The sequence below is a fragment of the Rhinoraja longicauda genome, chromosome 28, assembly GCF_053455715.1.
Source record: "Rhinoraja longicauda isolate Sanriku21f chromosome 28, sRhiLon1.1, whole genome shotgun sequence".
NCBI classification, from domain to species: domain Eukaryota; kingdom Metazoa; phylum Chordata; class Chondrichthyes; order Rajiformes; family Arhynchobatidae; genus Rhinoraja; species Rhinoraja longicauda.
Genome location: NC_135980.1, coordinates 25341235 through 25364103, shown reverse-complemented (window position 1 = coordinate 25364103; position 22869 = coordinate 25341235). Strand labels below are relative to the sequence as shown.

Genomic DNA, 22869 nt, shown 5'->3' with positions numbered 1-22869 from the left:
GCCTCGTGCCATTGAGGAGCTTTTGGGACGAGCCCGAGACCGGCTCTTGGACTTGGCCAACCCCTTCCCTGAAATGAAGAGCAGACTTAGCACTCTGAACGTCTTCAGTGGGGTCCACTTCCTCCCCGATGCCACACGGGGGGCCGCTGTTCGAATAACACCATCTTCAGATTCAGCGAGGGTCATGACCACCCTTGCTTTAGTGCATTAGAATTCTTCCACAAGACCTGCAATTGGTAATTCCAATTTGCCACTCCCGTACAGCCCGGCAGGACTTAAGCATTGTCGAAGTCCAGCCCACTGTCTCCCATGTGTGCTGATCATTCTTTCCAGCTTTTCCACTTTGTTGATGGGGATTTCGCACACAGTTAAAGGCCACGTGAGTCTTGGTAGTTTGCCAAACTGGAAGCACCACAGCTTGAGTTTTCCTGGCAGCAAGGTCTTGTTGATGCGAGCTGTGTGCGTGATGGTATCCTTTTTACATTGTTCAAACTGCTCGGTGTCATTGAGCTTTGCATCATACCATCGGCCCAAGCTCTTCACGGGCATTTCAAAAACAGTTGGGACCGGTGTTCCGCCAAGATTAAATCTTAGACCCTTGACTTGACCTTTGACAATGAAGATGCTTCTGCACTCGCTGGCTTTGAACTTCATCCTTGCCCATGTGATGTTTTGGTGAAGTTTTTTTCAGAAGTCTCTTGGTGCAGGGGACAGTTGTCGTCAGTGTTGTTATATCGTCCATATAGGCTCGTGTAGGCAGGGCCGTCTTAACGCATGGGCCTGATGGGCACTTGCCCGGGGCCCCACGAGCAAAGGGGCCCCATGCTGATCTGTGTATGTTAAGTGACTTGCAATAAATAAATACTACTTTAAAAATGTAGGTTCAATAAGTGCTTTTTTCGCAACATTTTCGGTCCCTAAGTGTTTTTTTCGCAACATTTTCCATCCCTAAGTGCTTCTCACAGCGATCTGTTTCGCAACAATTAGCTCCCTAGGTGCTTTGCTTTTCCATCCCTAAGTGCTTCTCACAGCGATCTGTAAGTGCTTTTCGCAACAATGTAGCACCCTAAGTCCATCGCTAAGTGCTTTTCGGTAAGTGCTTTTCGCCGGCACGACAGGGGGGGGGCTGGTAGGGAAAGGGGGGTGGGGGAGAGTAACGGTGGGGGCGACGGGGAGAGTGGGAGGAGGAGAGTTGTCGTAGGGGCCCCAGTACACTGCTTTGCCCGTGGCCCATAATGCTGTAAAGACGGCCCTGCGTGTAGGTGGTAATCGCTGACCACACTTGTAGCCGTTTTCCTCCCACAACCCGTTTTGAGGTTCTGATAATGAGCTCCATTGCCACAGTGAAGGTCAATGTGGAGTTGGTGCAAACCTCCATGATGCCTGCATCCAGTGGTTGCCAAGCCATGGTGAAGTCCGATGTTGTGAGACAAGCTTGCAGATCCTGGAAGTCGTGTTTGACCAGATTTGTTATTGTCACAGGCACCTGAAAGAATTTAAAAGCAGTCCACAGTAAGGAATGAGGAACTGATCCACAGGCGTTGGCCAGGTCAAGGAACAAGACGTGTAGGACCTTTTCTTCTTTCCTAGCTGTCTGGATTTGATGCCTGGTATGACGCTGGTACGTTCGAGGCATCCCGAGAAGCCTGCTATGCCAGCCGTTTGGATTGACGTATTGATGAAATGGTTTTGTTTCAAATACTTTGTGAGTCTTTGTGCCAACACACTGAAAAAGATCTTGCCTTCTATGTTAAGAAGGTTTTTATTTGGTGAAACTGTTCGATGGTGGACAGATTCCTTTCTTTTGGGATCAGCCCTCCACCAGGGCCGTTTTTACAGCATTATGGGCCCCCGGGCAAAGCAGTGTACTGGGGCCCCTACCGTTACTCTCCCCCACCCCCCTTTCCCTACCAGCCCCCTCCTGTCGTGCCGGCGAAAAGCACTTACCGAAAAGCACTTAGCGATGGACTTAGGGTGCTACATTGTTGCGAAAAGCACTTACAGATCGCTGTGAGAAACACTTAGGGATGGAAAAGCAAAGCACTTACAGATCGCTGTGAGAAGCGCTTAGTGACCGAAAATGTTGCGAAAAAAGCACTTATTGAACCTACATTTTTAAAGTAGTATTTATTTATTTCAAGTCACTTAACATTACACAGATCAGCATGGGGCCCCTATGCTCGTGGGCCCCTGGGCAAGTGCCCATCAGGCCCATGCATTAAGACGGCCCTGCCCTCCACCCCCCCGCTCTTCGCCAGGCTTTGGGGATAACTTGCTTTTCCCACGCAACCCTCATGTTCCTCCAGAGAGATTTCAGAACATCCGGGGCAATCTCGTAGACACGATACAGAACACCCTTAGGGCCTAGTGCAGATGCCGTTCTTGCCTTCTTCACTGCCTCTTTCCCCTCACTCAGCTTGGGAGGGTTGATGTCAAATTGCTGCTGTATCAGTTCATCTTTTAGCTCATCACTGCGGATGGCTCCAACCTCCTCTTTTGATGCTTTCAGTCATCCACTTTTGTGAAAATGCCTTTCACAAACTTAAAGAGGTCTTCGTAGAAGTCTGCTCTTGCTTCTTCCTTCTTTTTGCGTCGTTTCCTTAAATTCTCCGCTCTGCGCAGCTTGGAGAGCCTCTGCTTTAGGTTCTCTTGAAGGAGGTTGATGCCCTCCCTTTCTTCTGCTGTTGCTTTTTTTCCCACGACTTCCTCAGGCCTCTTTCTTTCTTTAACAAGTCGTTGGATTCCTGGAGGCGACGGGACCTGGGAGGGGGGGGGAGGAGGCCTATCTTTCCTACTGAGTTGTTCCTTCCCTCTGAATTTCTCCTTTCCGTAGCTGCAGACTAGATCGCCCGTCTTCACCAACTTCATTTCTGCTGATCCCTTCATTCCACTTAAGAGTAGGCTCACATCTGCATTGGTGGTTTCCCGCTCCTTGCTGTTAGACTTTGGCCATTTCACCCACGGCTTACATCCTTGCATGTTCTCCACTTTACGATGTGCCCGGTTGTGCCTTGGACTGTGGCCTGAAACGTCTTCTACATCCCGTAGGGTGCTGACTCTCTGGGTTTCTTCCTGCCACTGTGTTTCATCTGACTGATTTCTCCTTCCCCTTGACAGAATCTGGTCAATGATAATAATGGCAATTATCAAACTGCTGCAGTCTATAACTTAATTAACTTTTGAACAATATTTTCCATCACAAATTGCTGAAATTTGACGGCACGGTGGCGCAGCGGTAGAGTTGCTGCCTTACGGTGCCAGAGAACCGGGTTCGATCCTGATTACGGGATGCTGTCTGTACGGAGTTTGTAGGTTCTCCCCGTGACCTGCGTGGGTTTTCTCCGGGTGCTCCGGTTTCCCACATTCCAGAGACTAACAGGTTTGTAGGTTGACAGAGAATGCTGGAGTAACTCAGCGGGACATGCAGCATCTCTGGAGAGGTTTGTAGGTTAATTGGCTCTGTAGAATACCCTCAATATGGATGCAAAACGTGGGATTCCATGGAACTAGTGTGAACGGGTGGTCAATTGTCAAGGGACCTGGTGGCAGAGTAGCCTGTTTCTACACTGTATCTCTAAACTAAACTATTAGTGTGCCTTGCCTTAGTATATTATTGTCAGGTGTGCCAAGATACAGTGAACAGCTTTTGTTTGCATGCTTTCTAATCAAAGAAGATAATTCTGTATATGATTACAATCAAGTCATACAAGGTACAACAGGTAGAACAGAGGGACATAATTTTCCCGAGAGATCATAAGATCAGAAGTGATAGGAGTAGAATTAGGCCATTTGGCCCATCAAGTCTTCTCCGCCATTCAATCATGGCTGATCTATCTCTCCCTCCTAACCCCATTCTCCTGCCTTCTCCCCATAACCCTTGATACCCATACTAATCAAGAATCTATCTATCTCTGCCTTAAATACATCCACTGACTTGGCCTCCACAGCTTTCTGTGGCAAAGAATTCCACAGATCCACCACCCTCTGACTAAAGAAATCTCTCCTCATCTCCTTCCTAAAATAATGTCCTTTAATTCCGAGGCTATGACCTCTGGTTCTAGACTCTCCCACTGGTGGAAACATCCTCTCCACACCCACTCTATCCAAGCCTTTCACTGTTCTGTACTTTTCAATGAGGTCCCCCCCCCCCTCATTGGGAACCGAGGGAAACACCGAGTCCATAATAACAGCAAAACTACCCTCTGCCGGGGCTACAAGCATCCTGAGAAGCCCGGCAGTATCAAACACTGGAGCTCGCTGTTAAAGGCTGTTAACACACACGTCAGTGTGTCTGGGACAATGAAATCTCCACTCATTTCCTGCCCCATCTCACCACCCCATCCCCGTCCCCCCCCCACTACATTACTGGCAAACTCCTCACTTGGAATGCGCCCCTTAAACTACAATAATGCTTCCATTTCTTTCATTTTAGAAAACATTAATAATTTCATTTTATTTCCAATTTGCTTTCTTCACAAAAAAATTGGGGCTCGTACTTTATACCTAGCAGCGCAGGAGGATGAGGGGTGATCTTATAGAGGTGTACAAAGTCACGAGAGATATAGATCGGGTAGACGCACAGAGTCTTTTACCCAGAGTAGGTGAATCGTGAACCAGAGTACACGGGCTTTACCTTTTACCGTTTACATGCTTTAATCCCCTATCTATATGTATTGTATTGCACTGTCTAATTGTATTGTACTGCATCGCATTGTACTGCACGGTCATCCCCTGCCTATATGTCTTGCATTTGTGTAGCACTATGGCCCCAGGAGGCACTCTGTTCCATCCCATTCATTGCATGACCTGTCAGGAGTGGAATGACAAATAAACGAGATAGATAGATAGATAGATAGATAGATAGATAGATAGATAGGTAGATAGATAGATAGATAGATAGAGAGAGAGAGAGAGAGAGAGAGAGAGAGAGAGAGAGAGAGAGAGAGAGAGAGAGAGAGAGACAGACACAGACAGACAATAAATCAATCAATAAATAAAAATAAAAAAAATAAATAAATGAGTAGATAAATAAATAGATAAATAAATAGATAAATAAATAAATAAACAGATGAATAGATAGACAAATAAATAGACAAATAAATAGACAAATAAATAAATAAATAAATAAATAAATAGATAAATAAAGAGATAAATAAACAGACAGATAGATAGATAAATAAATAAATAAACGGATAAATAAATAGATAAATAGATAAATAAATAAATAGATAAATGAGTAAATAAATGGCTAAATAAATAAATGGATAAATAGATAAATGGATGACTAGATAGATAGCTAGATGGATAAATAAATAAATAAATAAAAGTGAGCTTAAGGTGACGGGGGGGGGGGATAATTTATTAGGAACATGAGGGGTAACCTCTTTATACAAAGGGTGGTGGGTGTACGGAACGAGCTGCCAGAGGAGGTAGTTGAGGCAGGTACTGCCGCAATGTTTACGAGGCATTTCTACATGTACATGGATAGGACAGATTTAGAGGCTTTTGGGGGCAAAATTGGCCTTCGTACCTCTAATTAGCCATTATCACTAACAAAGTCCGGGGTGTCCTAAGTGCAGTACACAGGGGGCTGAACCTGACATTCTGCAGCAGAGCTCAGGAATTGTAGACAACTTAAATTGCGCAGTGTTTTAATTGGACTGAGCTGGTGGTAAAGCTGTTGATGTGACACAGGCAGTGAGTCATCTGTTAGGCTGTGTTGTGTCTGGGACTTTCATCTGAGTTTAAAAAATCCACTAATTTCTTGCAGATGGGATTTTGCGTGCTGGCCCCTTCTTGACCCGCCGAGCTTTTCCAGACCTAAACCCTCCCAATATCTGACCGGCCTGGGCCCACAGCATGGGTTGAAATCGTGTGTAGTTTTTTTTCCACAGATGGGCTAGCAGGCAACAAATAAAAAGCTTTTCGCTGTACCCTCGGTACCCGTGACAATAAACTAAACTATCGAGCTAAAGTAACTTAGGGTCAGAGAGAGAGAGCCCCCATGATTCCTGAACCTGAGCCCTCCCTGACCTCCACATCTGACCCTGACCCTTCCCTGACCCTTCCCTGACCCTGCCACTATAAATCTCACCCTGACGTGTACAAAACCACGAGAGGAATAAATTGAATAATTTTTATTTTGAAAATATTTAATTAGAAATCTGAGGGGTAACTTTTTCACACAAAGGGTGGTGGGTGAATGGAACGAGCTGCCAGAGGAGGTAGTTGAGGCTGGGGCTGTCTGGACGTTTAAGAAACAGTTAGACAGGTACATGGATAGGACAGGTTTGGAGGGATATGGGGCAAACGCGAGTTGGGCCGAAGGGCCTGTTTCCACACTGTATCACTCTGTGACTCTATGAAGGGCCGGTTTCAACGCTGTATCACTCTGTGACTCTATGGAGGGCCTGTTTCAACGCTGTATCACTGTGACTCTATGGAGGGCCTGTTTCAACGCTGTATCACTCTGTGACTCTATGGAGGGCCTGTTTCAACGCTGTATCACTGTGACTCTATGGAGGGCCTGTTTCAACACTGTGTCACTCTGTGACTCTACGACTCCTCCTACCTTGTTCACACTTCTCTGACCTTCAAGACTCACAATCTCTTCCCAAGACCAATCTGCTCACCCCCCCCACCGATTCTTCACTGACCCACTGACACCTCCCTCCCCACCTCCATTCATAGCCTCCTCACTTATCCTGGCTCCCTCCTGATATCTCCTGACTGACTTGGGGCTGCATTGCGGTGCAGCGGTAGAGTTGCTGCCTTGCAGCGCCAGAGACCCGGGTTTTTACACAAATGGTGTTAGGTGTCTGGAATGAGCTGCCGGAGGCGGTAGTTGAGGCAGGGACTATCGCAACGTTTAAGAAACATTTAGACAGACACATGGATAGGATGGATTTAGAGGGATACGGGCCAAAAGCAGGCAGGTGGGACTAGTGTAGATGGGGCATGTTGGTCGGTGTGGGCAGGTTAGGTCGAAGGGGCTGTCTCCACTCTGTGTGACTCTGACTAGGACTGTGGTGCACATTGGGGGGGGGGGGGTGGAGGGAAGAGGGGACAGGAAAGAGGGGGAATAAGAGGGGGTGTTACTGTTGATGCCATTGGGTTATGTACCCCCTACATGGGGTTAACTGGACTGTGGCTGTGCAGAGGGATTTGGGGATTGAGCCGCCGACTGTTTACAGCCTGGTCCCACCTCTGGCAGAACGGATCGGGGGAATTTCTGGCCCTTCCTGCCCTGGGAATTATCGGTCTCGCGGGCACGTCAGAGACACAGAGCCCACGCCTTGTGGCCACTCTGGGTCCTTCGACGCTCACTGGCAAACTCCTTCCAGAAAATTCTTCAGGTTTCTGGAAACTTCATTAACTGGTCGAGGCATTGGCCAAGAGGCGCTGGGCAAAGCAGCCAAGCTCCCAGCTAAACGCTCAGGAATCTCTGGCAGCGACTGAGGCAGACTAGGTTTCAGAAAGGTTTTGCAGATGCGCTCGAAGCACTGGATTCACCTTAACTTTCCAATCCATTGCACCATCCTCATCCCCCTTTGCGGCCAAATAAGCTTCAGATAATAAATATATCCGTTCCTCTCCAGTCACCCCTGTCTTAGCCCACGTTGTCTGAAATCTTACACAATGGCTGGAGTAACTCAGCGGGTCATGCAGCATCTCGGGAGAGAGGGGAATGGATGCTGCATGACCCGCTGAGTTACTCCAGCATTGTGTGTCTACCTTCGATTTTAACCAGCGTCTGCAGTTTTTTTCCTACGCCTCAAATCTTACGTTGAGTTGAGTTGAGTTGAGTTTATTGTCACGTGTACCGAGCGAGGTACAGTGAAAAGCGTTTGTTGCGTGCTAACCAGTCAGCAGAAAGACAATACATGATTACAGTCGAGACATCCACAGTGTACAGATACATGATGAAGGGAATAACGTGAATAACGTTTCGTGCAAGATAACGCCAGCAAAGTCCGATCGAAGATAGTCCAAGGGTCTCCAATGAGGTATGTAGCAGTTCAGGACTGCTCGCTAGTTGTTGGTACGTTGGTTCAGTTTTGTGGGTCAGAGCTACCGGTTAAACGTGGACAAAGCAAAACCCTAAGATAGACACAAAATTCTGGAGTAACTCAGCGGGTCAGGCAGTATCTCTGGAGAAAAGGAATAGGTGACGTTTCGGGTCAGAACCCTTCTTCAGACTGAGAGTCAGGGGAGAGGGAAATTAGAGGAATGAAAAAGTTTAGAACAAACCGGAGCCGGCCCCGATGACCAGGGAAAGGTGGAGCCCACAATGGTCCATTGTTGACCGTAGAAGAGATGATAACGAAGCGATATCATGCAGTGAAACTAGTATGATGACTCGGGTGGGGGGTGGGAAGTGGGGGGGGGGGGGGGGGAGGGAGGAGGGACGGAGGGAGAGGCGATGGCGATGCAGGGGTTACTTGAAATTAGAGAAATCAAAATTAATTCCTTTGGGTTGTAAGCTACCCAAGCAAAATATGAGTTGCTGTTCCTCCAATATTCCTCTCATGATCTTATACACTTCTGACAGTGGAGGAGTCCCAGGACAGAAAGGTCAGTTTGGGAATAGGAAAGGGAGTTAAAATGTTTGGCAACCGGGAGATCGTGTTGGCCAAGGCGGACTGAGCACTGGTGTCGAGCAAAGCGGTCGCCCAGTCTACGCTTGGTCTCGCTGGTGTACGCCTAAACTCCCAGTGTTTCCCACCCACTGCCCTGACTCTGCTACTGAATCAGTCGTCAGTGTTGAGTGCTGGTAGGAAGGGAAATGTGGCCCCTTTAGTCTGAGGAAGGATGTGCTGGTATTGGAGAGGGTCCAGAGGAGGTTCACGAGAATGATCCCAGGAACGATTGGGTTGACATATGATGAGCGTCTGACGGCACTGGGCCTGTACTCGCTGGAGTGTAGAAGGATGATGGGGGGGCCTCATTGAAACTTACCAAATAGTGAAAGGCTCGGATAGAGTGGATGCGGAGGAGATCAGAGGGCACAGCCTCAGAATAAAAGGACATACCTTTAGAATGAAGATGAGGAGAAATTTCTTTAGTCAGAGGATGATGAATCTGTGGAATTCATTGCCACAGACGGCTATGGAGGCCAAGTTATTAGGTATTTTCCAGTTGGAGATTGACAGATGCTTGATTAATTAGGGTGTCTGGGGTGATGGGATGAAGGCAGGAGAATGGGGTTGAGAGGTAAAGATCGATCAGCCGCGGGGTAGGCTTGATGGGCTGAATGGCCTAATTCTGCTTCTGGAATTCATGAACTTAGGATGTAGTCTGTGCAGGATGGCAATGCCCTTTGCCTTTCCTGGAGGATTACATTAGTGCAGGGGGCAAGGAGGAGGTTGCAGTGGGGTAGGTCGAGGCAAGACTGGTGCATTGGGAAACGGGACCCAGGAGGGGGATATAGTGGGGCAGGGAGTATCTCGGGAGGACATGGATGAGTGACATTTCTAGTTGGGACCCTTCTTAATTCACACCGATTGTAGTCGGGGGGACCTGGAAAAGAAGTGGGAATAGGTCAAAGCCCAGTAAGTGATAGGTGGAGACAGGCGGAGGTGGTGGTGGGGGGGGGGTATTTGGCAGATGGATGTAGAAAGGCTAGAGATGGAAAGGAGACAACAAGGAGGCACATGGGTGGTAAAGGTGAGTGCCTCATCTCTGGTTCCCAAACCCTTCACAACTCCAAGGCATAGATCAAGAGAGTAAAGAAAGACTATTGTCTGAAGTTCGGTCACTCGAAGTGAGTACGACTGTCCTCTCCATAGTAAGAGAACGCCAGTGCGTGACTTTGTTTAACGTGGGGAGACTGGTGCACAGACAGCCACCACACGGTCCTTGACAGATCTGGGTCAGGATCCAGTGGCAATGGAGTCCAAGACGACCGGGGACCCTTTTCTGCTGCAGCCTTCATCCATCCGCCTTCCTAGCCGTTGTGATGGTCCACAGAAGTCAGCCATCATCCTCCGCCTGTTCCACCGTTGAGGTCTTGGTTGGATTGCTCTTTGTCAGGGACCTCCCCCTCGATCTTACCGCCATGGGTGACCCTACCGGGAGCATAGCTCCAGACGGCATCGCTCTCAGGATCTCAGGACCACACAAGCTTCTCCACCACGACAAGGTGACAATCCACGGAGAAGTACAGTACAACTACTGACAAGGGACTGAGGGTTGTTCAGCATAAACTACACCCAATCCTGCAGTAATTCCCTCCAGCACCAATACATGGTGCCTGCAATCCGTACCATCCATAACATGCACCACTGCAACAAGCTGCCCTCTGCATCTGGAAGGGCAGGTGGGACCTGACACAGAGGGTTAGAGAAATGACATTGACCTGCATATAGAGTCATAGAGTGATACAGTGTGGAAACAGACTCTTTAGCTCAACTTGCCCACACCAGCTAACATGTCCCAGCTACACTAGTCCCACGTGCCTGCCTTTGGCCCTTGTCGATTCCTCTCATGATTTTATACACCTCTATAAGATCACCCCTCATCCTCCTGCGCTCCAGGGAATCGAGACCCAGCCTACTCCACCTCTCCCTATAGCTCAGCAACATACATGTAAATCCATATTCCTCCAAACCTGTCCTATCCATGTACCTGTCTAACTGTTTCCTAACGTTGGGATAGTCCCAGCCTCAACTATCTCCTCTAACCGCTTGTTCCATACACCCACCACCCTTTGTGTTTAAAAAAATCCCCTCATATTCCTATTAAATCTCCCTCCACCCCCCTCACCTTAAACCTATGTCCTCTGGTTCTTGATTCCCCAACTCTGGTCACCCATTCCTTCTCTCCAGAGATGCTGCCTGACCCGCTGAGTTACTCCAGCATTTTGAGTCTACCTCTGGGTAAAGGACTTGTGCATTTACCCTATCTATTCCACTCGTCATAGAAACATAGAAACATAGAATATAGGTGCAGGAGGCCATTCGGCCCTTCGAGCCAGCACCGCCATTCAATAGACAATAGGTGCAGGAGGAGGCCATTCGGCCCTTCGAGCCAATGTGATCATGGCTGATCATCCACAATCAGTAACCCGTGCCTGCCTTCTCCCCATAACCTTTGATTCCACTAGCCCCTTGAGCTCTGTTTAACTCTCTTAAATCCATCCAGTGATTTGGCCTCCACTGCCCTCTGTGGCAGAGAATTCCACAAATTCACAACTCTCTGGGTGGAAAAGTTCCTTCTGACCTCAGTGTTAAATGGCCACCGCTTTATTCTTAGATTGTGGCCCCTGGTTCTGGACTCGCCCAACATTGGGAACATTTTTCCTGCATCTGGCTTATCCAGTCCTTTTATAATTGTATATGTTTCTATAAGATTCCCTCTGACACACCTCGATATAATCACCCTTGATCGTCCAAGGAATAAACTCCTGGTGCTATAATTTTATTTTATTTTTAACTGAAAGCAAATTGGAAATAAAACGAAATCATAAATGTTTTCCAGAAGGACAGGGGTGTAGTTTAGGAGGCGCGCTCCGGGCGAGGAGATCGCCAACGACGAAGGAAGCAAGTAGGGTGGGTTGGATGGGGGCAGGAAACGAGCGGACATTTATCCCACTGTCTCAGACACACCAAACGTGCGCGTTGGTGTTTTGCTTGGGACTAAGATATTCGGGTCGGAGCGCCAGCACATGATGTCACTCCAGTAGGGTCCACCAGCGACTTAAAACGCCAGGAGTTATAGGAACAGTAAACATTAGCTGCAAGGGTCGAGAGAGCGAAGGGCGGTGGTGATAGAACGGAGAAAGGAGTGGGTGGTGATCGACCCTGAATTTACCCACAGCCTGGCATTGGAGGCAAGCCGCCGGAGTTTATTCCAACGACCCTCAAAAGGCAAAAAAATGATTCTCAGCAACGTCTTGCTCATCTTTAGTTTGCACCTCTGTTATCGGACGACCTCCTGTCAACGGGCCGGAGGTAAGTAAGAAGTATAAGAAAATAACTGCAGATGCTGGTACAAATCGAAGGTATTTATTCACAAAATGCTGGAGTAACTCAGCGGGTCAGCAGCATCTCAGGAGAGAAGGAATGGGTGACGTTTCGGGTCGAGACACTTCTTCTCATTCTTCAATCTGAAGAAGGGTCTTTTTCTTCCTCTTCTACTACCTCTTCTTCAGTCTGAAGAAGGGTCTCGACCCGAAACGTCACCCATTCCTTCTCTCCTGAGATGCTGCCCGACCTGCTGAGTTACTCCAGCATTTTGTGAATAAATACCTTCGGGCGGTAAGTAAGATGTGCGATCTACAAGTACAGATGGAAGGGGTTCTTTCCAATTGTGCGCGGCTGCTCTGGGTTGTTAGTGCCGAACTTGCCCTTATTGCCCAACCGATTTAAAGGGCAAGACATGGGAGGGACCCTGTCCTAAACCAGCACACGGAATCCCGCAAACTGTTGTTGAAACTTTTCTGGAGCGCCCAGAACATTAAAAGAAAAAAATTGGTGCTCAGCAATATTCAGAACGCTACATGGAGACGAGAGAGATAGAGAGAGAGAGAGAGAGAGAGAGAGAGAGAGAGAGAGAGAGAGAGAGAGAGAGAGAGAGAGAGAGAGAGAGAGATAGAGAGAGAGAGAGAGAGGGAGAGAGAGAGAGAGAGAGAGAGAGAGATAGATAGAGAGAGAGAGAGAGAAGATAGAGAGAGAGAGAGAGAGAGAGAGAGAGAGAGAGAGAGAGAGAGAGAGAGAGAGAGAGAGAGATATGAGAGAGAGAGAGAGAGGGAGAGAGAGATAGAATAGAGAGATAGAGAGAGAGAGATAGAGAGATAGAGAGAGAGGAGAATAGAGAGAGAGAGAGAGAGAGAGAGAGAGAGAGAGAGAGAGGAGAGAGAGAGAGAGAGAGAGAGAGAGAGAGAGAGAGAGAGAGGGAGACTGCAGATGCTGCGATCTTGAGTAAAAAACACAAAAGTGCTGGAGGAACTTGGCGGGTCAGGCAGCATCCGTGGAAAGGAGTGGACAGGCGGCGGCTCGGTGTGGTTTGAAGAAGGATTCAGACCTGAAACCTCGTCTGCCCATTCCCTCCACAGACGCTGACTGACCCGCTGAGTTCCTCCAGCACTTTTTATTTTGCAGGGTGTTTTGTATTTTGCAGGGTGTTACAGGCTGTAATTAATTCTCCTTTATACCCCTCGATATGAAGATTCCTGATCATTACCCTCCCCCCCTCCCACAAAGAGACCTGTACAATTCTGTATAGTATAGACAATCAGATGTGCAGCACTTTGGTCAACGTGGGTTGTTTTTAAATGTGCTATACAAATAAAATTGACTTGACTTGACTTGACTTGACTATACTGTGGAGACCCGCGTTCGCTCTTTGGTAAATAACTTTCTTATTTTTAGACGCAAGGAACTGCAGATGTTTGAATCTTGAGCAAAACACAAAGTGCTGGAGGAACATCTGTGGAAGAACACAGTGGGTCAGGCAGCATCTGTGGAAGAACTCAGGTCAGGCAGCATCTGTGGAGGGAACCCAGTGGGTCAGGCAGCATCTGTGAAGAAACTCAGTGGGTCAGGCAGCATATGTGGAAGACCTCAGCGGGTCAGGCAGTGTTTGTGAAGAACTCAGTGGGTCAGGCAGCATCTGTGGACGACCTCAGCGGGTCAGGCCGCATCTGTGGAAGAACACAGTGGGTCAGGCAGCATCTGTGGAAGAACTCAGGTCAGGCAGCACCTGTGGAAGAACTCAGCGGGGTCAGTCAGCATCTGTGAAGAACTCAGCGGGTCAGGCAGCACCTGTGGAAGAACACAGTGGGTCAGGCAGCATCTGTGGAAGACCTCAGCGGGTCAGGCAGTGTCTGTGAAGAAGTCAGTGGGCCAGGCAGCATCTGTGGAAGAACTCAATGGTTCAGGCAGCATCTGTGGAAGAACTCAGCGGGTCAGGCAGCATCTGTGGGAAGTAATCAATGGGTCAGGTAGCATTTGTGGAAGACCTCAGCGGGCCAGGCAGCATCTGTGGAAGGTACTCAGTGGGTCAGGCAGCATCTGTGGAAGAACTCAATGGGTCAGGCAGCATCTGTGGAAGAACTCAATGGGTCAGGCAGCATCTGTGGAAGGTACTCGGTGGGTCAGGCAGCATCTGTGGAAGAACTCAATGGTCAGGCAGCATCTGTGGAAGAACTCAACGGGTCAGGCAGCATCTGTCTGTGAAGAACTCAATGGGTCAGGCAGCATCTGTGGAAGAACTGAGCGGGTCAGGCAGCATCTGTGGAAGAACTGAGCGGGTCAGGCAGCATCTGTGGTGAGAACTCAGCAGATCTCTAGATTAGTTTAGTTTAGTTTATTTCAAGTGTAGCGAGGTACAATGAAAAGCCTTTTGCTGCGTGCTAACAGTCAGCGAAAGACTATACAGTACATGATTACAACGGAGCCATCTACAGTGTATAGATACAAGATAAATTAAAGGAAGTTTAGTGAAGGATAACGGCAATTAAAGTCCGATTAAAGATAGTGCGAGGATCTCCAATCAGGTAGATGGGAGGTCAGGATGGCTCTCTAGCTGTTGATAGGATGATTTAGTTGCTTGATAATGGCTAAACTATATCTGATCTATTTGGATAGCTTGCAAAACAAAGCATTTCACTCTAAACTTACGAGAGGAATAGATTGAGTGAATGCCCAGCATGGGGGAATTGAGAACCTGAGGGCACAGGTTTAAGGAGAAGGGGGGAAGATTTTATAGGAATCTGAGGGGTAATTTTTTTCATGCAAAGGGTGGTGGGTGCATGGAACGAGCTGCCGGAGGAGGTAGTTGAGGCAGGGACTATCGCAATGTTAAAGAAACATTGAGACTGGTGCGTGAATGGTACAGGTTTAGATGGTACGGTAGCGCAGCGGTAGAGTTGCTGCTTTACAGCGAATGCAGCGCCGGAGACTCAGGTTCGATCCCCTCCCACACTCCAAAGACGTACAGGTATGTAGGTTAATTGGCTGGGTAAATGTAAACATTGTCCCTAGTGGGTGTAGGATAGTGTTAATGTACGGGGATCGCTGGGCGGCACGGACTTGGTGGGCCGAAAAGGCCTGTTTCCGGCTGTATATATATGATATGATGATATGATATGATATGATATGGGCAAACGCAGGCAAGTGGGACTAGTGTAGATGGGCAAGTTGGGCTGAAGGGCCTGTTTCTGTACTCTATGACTCTACGATTCTATGACCTTGGGACAGGTGACAATAATAAATCCAAACCTTCATTACCATCAGCAAAGATGCAATCTGTGACACAAAGAGACAGGGGGAGGTTGTGTCTCATACAGTTTGTTGCCATTGCTTGGAGAACGATTGATCCCTTTGCTTTGTTCACCGTCTTTAGGAGATTGTAACCAACAGATGATCTCTCAGATGAAGCTAACAAACCAGGAACTGACGGAGATTAAAGAGCTTCTCAAACAACAGGTAAAGGATCCTTAACCCAACCCGTGTAGGGAAAAAAATCTGCAGATGCTGGTTAAAATCGAAGGCAGACACAAAATGCTGGAGTAACTCAGCGGGTCAGACAATAGACAATAGACAATAGGTGCAGGAGGAGGCCATTCGGCCCTTCGAGCCAGCACCGCCATTCAATGTGATCATGGCTGATCATTCTCAATCAGTACCCCGTTCCTGCCTTCTCCCCATACCCCCTGACTCCGCTATGCTTAAGAGCTCTATCCAGCTCTCTCTTGAATGCATTCAGAGAATTGGCCTCCACTGCCTTCTGAGGCAGAGAATTCCACAGATTCACAACTCTCTGACTGAAAAAGTTTTTCCTCATCTCAGTTCTAAATGGCCTACCCCTTATTCTCAAACAGTGGCTCCTGGTTCTGGACTCCCCCAACATTGGGGACATGTTTCCTGCCTCTAACGTGTCCAACACCTTAATAATCTTATATGTTTCGATAAGATCCCCTCTCATCCTTCTAATTTCCTGTGTATTGGACAGGCGGAACCCGAAACGTCACCCATTCCTTCTCTCCCCAGATGCTGCCTGACCCGCTGAGTTACTCCAGCATTTTGTGTCTGCCTTACCCCAACCCGATTCTGTGCCCACTCCATACCGCTGCATTCCGTGTACCCATCCCAAGACCCCCAAACCTTCACCCTTTTAGTGACACCCGCAGCCTCCCCTGACCCCATCAAATTACCATTCATCACAGTTGCGGGTCTTCTTGCGCTCTGCGGCTGATTATAGTTTAGCTCCGTTTAACATTGAATTTAGTTTTAGTTTAGAGATACTGCACGGTGTAAATACACACCTTCAGCACACCCGGTCCACGCCGACCATCGATCGCCCGCTCGCACTAGTTCTACCTTATCCCACTTCCACATCCACCCCCGACATAACAGGGGCAATTTTACGAAGGGCCGATCAACCTACAAACCTGCACGCCTGCGGGATTCGGGTAGAGAAACCGGAGCACCTGGAGTAAACCCACGCGGTCACAGCGAGAACATGCAAACTCCACACCGACAGCAACCGAGGACAGGATTGAACTCGGGTCTCCGGCGCTATGAGGCAGCAGCCAGTTGTGCCACCTAACGTTTTGTTGTTTATTAAGGAATATACACACCTTTTACATATTCTGTCGCGCTGCCGCAAGTAAGGATTTCATTGTCCTGTCTGGGACATGTGGCAATAAAGCACTTTTGACTCTTGAGATGAAATGTCATAGCAAATGTGACCCTTCTCTTGAAGAAAGGAGAGAGAGGGAATAGAGGAAACTGCCAACACGCACCGTTAGCTTGCGATCAGTAGTTGAGGCCAGTTCATTGGCTATATTTAAGAGGGAGTTAGATGTGGCCCTTGTGGCTAAAGGGATCAGGGGGTATGGGGAGAAGGCAGGTACAGGTTACTGAGCTGGATGATCAGCCATGATCATATTGAATGGCGGTGCAGGCTCGAAGGGCCGAATGGCCTACTCCTGCACCTATTTTCTATGTTTCTATCAGAAGTGTGAAATACTGCCTGACCCGCTAAATGTTCAAGAATCAAGAGTCACGAGTGATTTATTGTCATATGTCCCAGATTGAACAATGAAATTCTTACTTGTAGCAGCACAGCAGAATATGTAAACATAGTCCTCTGTAAACAAGATAATAAACGAGAAAAAAAGTTCAGTGTGTGTATATACACCGATGAGCCAAAACATTATGACCACTGACAGGCGAAGTGAATAACATTGATTATCTTGTTACAATGGCACCTGTCAAGGGGTGGGATATATTAGGCAGCAAGTGAACAGTCAGTTCTTTGAAGTTGATGAGTTGGAAGCAGGAGATATGGACAGGAGTAAAGACCTGAGCGACTTTGACAAGGGCCAAAATGTGCCGGCCAGACGACTGGTCAGAGCATCTCTGAAACGGCAAGGCTTGTGGGGTGCTCCCGGTCAGCAGTGGTGAGTACCTACCGACAGTGGTCCGAGGAGGGACAAACCACAAACCGGCAACAGACAGGGTGTTGGGCGCCCAAGGCTCATCGATGCGCGAGGGCAAGGAAGGCTATCCCGTCTGGTCCGAACCAACAGAAGGTTGACTGTGCACAAGTCACAGAAAGTTTTAATGGTGGCCACGGGAGGAATGTGTCACAACACACAGTGCATCGCACCCTGCTGCGTATGGGGCTGCACACGGAGGACCAACAGCATATTAGGCAGGTGGTCGTAATGTTTTGGCTCATCAGGGCATAATGTTTTGGCTTATCGGTGTATGCATACTCACACACATACACACACACACACAAACGCGCGTACACACACATGCATACACACACACACACACACTCACACTCACACACACACACACACACATACACACATATATATACACACACACATATATATACACACACACACACACACATACACACATATACACACACACATACACACATATATATACACACACACATACACACACACGCATACACACACACGCATACATACACACACACATGCATACACACACACAACATACACACACACTCATACACACACACACTCACACACATACACATATACACACACACACATACACACACACACACACACACCACATATGCATACACACACACATATGCATACACACACACTCATACACACACACACACACACACACTTACACACAATCATAAACATACACATACACACTCACACGCACACACACATAAACATAGCACAAAAAGTAAGGAAATTTGTGTTTGGTAGATTATTTCTTTGTTGTAACAATGCTTCTTGGCAATAAATCTTATACCGTTGGAAAACCTGTTTATTTCCCTTTTAAATGGTGCCACATTTGTAAGGAACATGCATTTGTGGGATGAGTAGCAGAGCTGAGTATATGGTAGCGCCCATGAAAAATTTGCCAAATCTTCTCTGCCAATGCCAAACAGCTTATTCTGCTGTTGCTATTGACTCTTGTTTTGAGCTTCTGGTACCCCAGGTGCTGACAAGAATGGGATGCCATCCCACAACAGTGTGTGACCAGGCTGGTGACCAGCATGAGGAGGAGGTGCCAGGCTGTTGTGGCTGTGTATGGTTCTTCCACACGCTACTGTGGCTCCTGTTTATTAAATGAATAAATTGTTAAATTGCCAATATGTCTTGTTTCTTCAGACTTCAATCATCCATCCACCAAACAACCGAACAAGAGTCAATGGCAGAATAAGCTGTTTGGCATTGGCAGAGATTTGGCAAATATTTCATGGGCGCTACCCATATACTCAGCTCTGCTGCTCATCCCACAAATGCATGTTCCTTACAAATGTGGCACCATTTAAAAGGGAAATAAACAGGCTTTCCAACGGTATAAGATTTATTGCCAAGAAGCTTTGTTACAACAAAGAAATAATCTACCAAACACAAATTTCCTTACTTTTTGTGCTATGTTTATATATACAGACATGCACACATAAAAAACAACAATAATAGTGCAATGATAACAATAACAGTTTATTTCGTTCAGAGATTAATGGAGATTGTAGGGTTTAATAGAGTGATGGCATAAAAGCTACAGAACTCACAGTACAACAGGTGAGATACAAAAAAAAACACTCCCAAAAAACTGGTCGTACACAGAAATGTCACTGTTACACATGTTGGGCAGCTCACAACCAGGGCTATTATATTGATATCTCTAACTTCAAGTAACCCCAGCATTCTCTCTCTCTCTCTCTCTCTCTCTGTCCCTCTCCCACCCTCGTCATCCCATTAGCTTCACTGTTCCACAGCCAACAATGGACCATTGTGGGCTCCACCTTTCCTTGATCATCGTTGGTGGCTTTGATATGTTCTTTTCACACCTTCATTCATTTGTTCTTTGCACCTTTTCATCCCTCTAGTTTCCCTCTCCCCCGACTCTCAGTCTCAAGAAGGGTCCTGACCCAAAACGTCGCCTATTCCTTTTCTCCAGAGATGCTGCCTGACCCGCTGGGTTACTCCAGCGTTTTTATGTCTATCTTACCCAAGCACTTGTTCTCCCCCACATCACTAACCGGTGCTGCATGCCTCACAGGTAAAGGAGACCATCTTTCTGAAGAACACCTTGGCAGAATGTGACTTCTGTGGTGAGTAAACACACTGAGATTCAGCAGTAGCTCGTAACCCTGCAAACTATCGGCCTGTTTGGAGACGAGGGGACTAGTGCCGAGTCTGGGCACGGCACAGCTCAGTCTGGTCAGATCTACAGTTTGGAGGAGGAAGGTCCCTCGTTCCAGTCCCACACCAGCATCTCAACACCTCATCTGAGATGATGTTTGATTGTACTTGTAGTGGTGTGCAGCAGTGTGGGAGGGGTGGGGCTGTGGGAGGGGTGGGGTTGAGGCAGGGGTGGTGTGGGAGGGGTAGGGTTGAGGGTGGGGTGGTGTGGGAGGGGTGGGGTTTGAGGGTGGGGTGGTGTGGGAGGGGTGGGGGTTGAGGGAGGGGTGTGTGGAGGGGTGGGGTTGAGGGGAGGGGTGGGGTTGAGGGAGGGATGGTGTGGGTGGGTTGGTGTGGGAGGGGTGGGGTTGAGGGTGGTGTGGGAGGGTGGGGTTGAGGGTGGGGTGGGTGTTGTGGGAGGGGTGGGGCCTGTGGGAGGGGTGGTGAGGGAGGGGTGGTGCTGAGGGAGGGGTAGGGTTGAGGGTGGGGTGTTGTGGGAGGGGTGGGGCACTGTGGGAGGGGGGGGGTTGAGGGTGGGGTGGGAGGGGTGGGGTTGAGGGTGGGGTTGAGGGGCGGGGTTGAGGGAGGGGTGGGGTTGATGGTGGGGTGGTGTGGGAGGGGTGGGGTTGAGGTAGGGGTGGTGTGGGAGAGGTGGTGCTGAGGGAGGACTGGGGGTTGAGGGTGGGGTGGTATGTGAGGGGTGCTGCTGTGGGAGGGGTTGTTGATGGAGGGGTGGGGCACTATGGGAGGGGTGGGGCACTTGGGAGGGGTGGGGCACTATGGGAGGGGTGGGGCACTATGGGAGGGGTGGTGATGGAGGGGTGGGGCACTATGGGAGGGGTGGGGCTCTATGGGTGGTGCTGTGGGAGGGGTTGTGATGGAGGGGTGGGGCACTATGGGAGGGGTGGTGCTGTGGGAGTGCCACAAGAGATAATCATTGCTGAGGGAATGTTCCTGTGTTTTTATTCCCGACTACAGGTGCTGTCTGTACGGAGTCCTGTACGTTCTCCACGTGACCGCGTGGGTTTTCTCCAGGTGCTCCGGTTTCCTCCCACGTTCCGAAGACGTGCGGGTTTCTAGGTTAATTGGCCTCTGTAAATTGACCCTAGTGTGTGGGATAGAAGTAGTGTATGGGTGATCGAAGGTCCATGCATTATCTCTGAAACAATAAAACTAAGCATGGAAACAGGCCTTCAGCCCGCCAAGTCCATGCTGACCATCGATCACCTGTTCACACTAGTTCTATGTTATCCCACTTTCACATCCACTCCCCACACACCGGGGGCAAATTTGTAGAGGCCAATTAACCCACAAACACGCATGTCTTTGGGGCGTGGGGAGGAAACCGGTGCACCCGGTGGAAACCCACGCGGTCACGGGGAGAACGTGCAAACTCCACACAGACAGTACCTGTGGTCAGGATTGAACCTGGGACTCTGGGGCTGTGAGGCGGCAGCTCTGGCCCGCTGTGGCCACCGTGCACCTCTGGATGAAGACTCTGCACCGTTGGCGTTCAGTCCCAGTTGATGGTCACTTTACACTTTGTTCCAACCTCCAGGCATCCAACAGGAGGGGGAAAGCAGCCGCCCATCACTGTTTACCCGCTGGTAAAATGCGTTCCCAACCCCTGCTTCCCCGGCGTGCTGTGCTCCGAGACCGGCAGCGGCTTCCTGTGTGGCCGGTGCCCCACCGGCTTCATGGGCAATGGCAGCCATTGCACCGACATGGACGAGGTGAGGACTGGCGCGGAGACGAGGGGCCGGGGAAGGGGTGACGTGCTGGAGGGCAGGAACAACGCGCGTGGGTCAGGAGTCCAGGGCCGATTAGCTAGAGTCCAGCAACAACCCAACAGAGTGTGCAGGAAGGAACTGCACATGCTGGTTGACACCGTTAGATAGACACAAAACGCTGGAGTTACTCAGCGGGTCAGGCAGCATCTCTGGTGAAAAGGAATAGGTGATGTTTCGGGTTGAGACCCTCCTTCAAACTCAACAGAGTGTTGGGAGGAAGGGAAGGGGGGCCCATGATGGGGGGGGGGGGGGTGGGGATGTGAGCCTTGGGGATCATTTATGTGCCAGGTCTTCCGTTAATAGTCATACAGCATGGATACAGACTAGCTCCTCAACATGCCCCATCTACCCTAGTCCCATCTACCTGCGTTTGGCCCATATCCCTCTGAACCCTTCCTATCCATGTACCTGTCCTAGTGTCTTTACAATGCCTCAACATACCTCCTCTGGCAGCTCGTTCCATACACCCACCACTCTCTGTGTGAAAAAATCAACCCTCGGGTTCCTATTAAATCTTTCCCTCTCATCCTAAATCTATGTCCTCTGGTTCTTGATTTCCCTACTCTAGGTAAAAGAATGTGTAGGTAAAACCCTATTCCCCTCTATGGTCTTATAGACCCCTATAAGAGCACCCCTCAGCCTCCTGCACTTTGGGGAATAAAGTCCTAGCCTGCTCCACCTCCCCTATTGCTCAGGCCCTCGAGCCCTGGCTACATCCTCCTTGCAGTAACTCCTGACTGGAGTAAATCCATAGTGAGGTTAGATTATTTGATCGTTTCTCATACTAACCCATCAATAGATTACCCGCAAATTAAAAGTGGGATCAGATTGTTTAATGTGCTTGTTCATTGTTCAATCTTCATCAAAGGTCTTTAGTTCAGTTTTAGTTTTAGAGTTTAGAGACACAGCGTGGAAACAGTCCCACTGGGTCCGCACCGATCCCCACACATTAGCACCATCCTACACCCACTAGGGACAGTTTTTACATTTACCAAGCCAATTAGCCCACAAACCTGTACGTCTTTAGAGTGTGGGAGGAAATCGAAGATCTCGGAGGAAAACCCACGCAGGTCACGGGGGAGAACGTACAAACTCCGTACGGACGGCGCCCGTAGTCCGGGATCGAACCCGGGTCTCCGGCGCTGCATTCGCTGTAAGGCAGCAACTCTACTGCTGCGCCACCCTGACCGCCCTGAGTCCTGAGATAAAGTAATGGTTTTCCATAGTTCAGAGGTATCACAAAATGCTGGAGTAACTCAGCGGGTCAGGCAGCACCTCAAGAGAGGAGGAATGGATGACGTTTCGGGTCGAGACCCTTCTTCAGACTGAAGGGTGTTCAGAGTTACTGACCAAGATCTTGACTTGACCACAGAGCCTAGCTTTCAGGTGAGTGGGGCAAAGTTCAAAGGAGATGGGTCGTGTTTTACACAAAGGACA

At 48.8% G+C, this 22869-nt stretch overlaps 1 protein-coding gene across 1 annotated transcript in view; it reads left to right on the top strand.

The window, feature by feature from the left end:
* The first annotated feature begins 11642 nt into the window (after positions 1-11642).
* comp (cartilage oligomeric matrix protein) overlaps positions 11643-22869 on the top strand; it is a 35571-nt gene continuing 24344 nt past the window's right edge. Inside the window, exons 1-4 of the mRNA XM_078423889.1 lie at positions 11643-11951; positions 15346-15428; positions 19521-19576; positions 21201-21375. Coding sequence (XP_078280015.1) covers positions 11876-11951; positions 15346-15428; positions 19521-19576; positions 21201-21375 — 390 coding nt within the window. The 5' untranslated portion in view covers positions 11643-11875. The remainder of the gene's footprint in view (positions 11952-15345; positions 15429-19520; positions 19577-21200; positions 21376-22869) is intronic.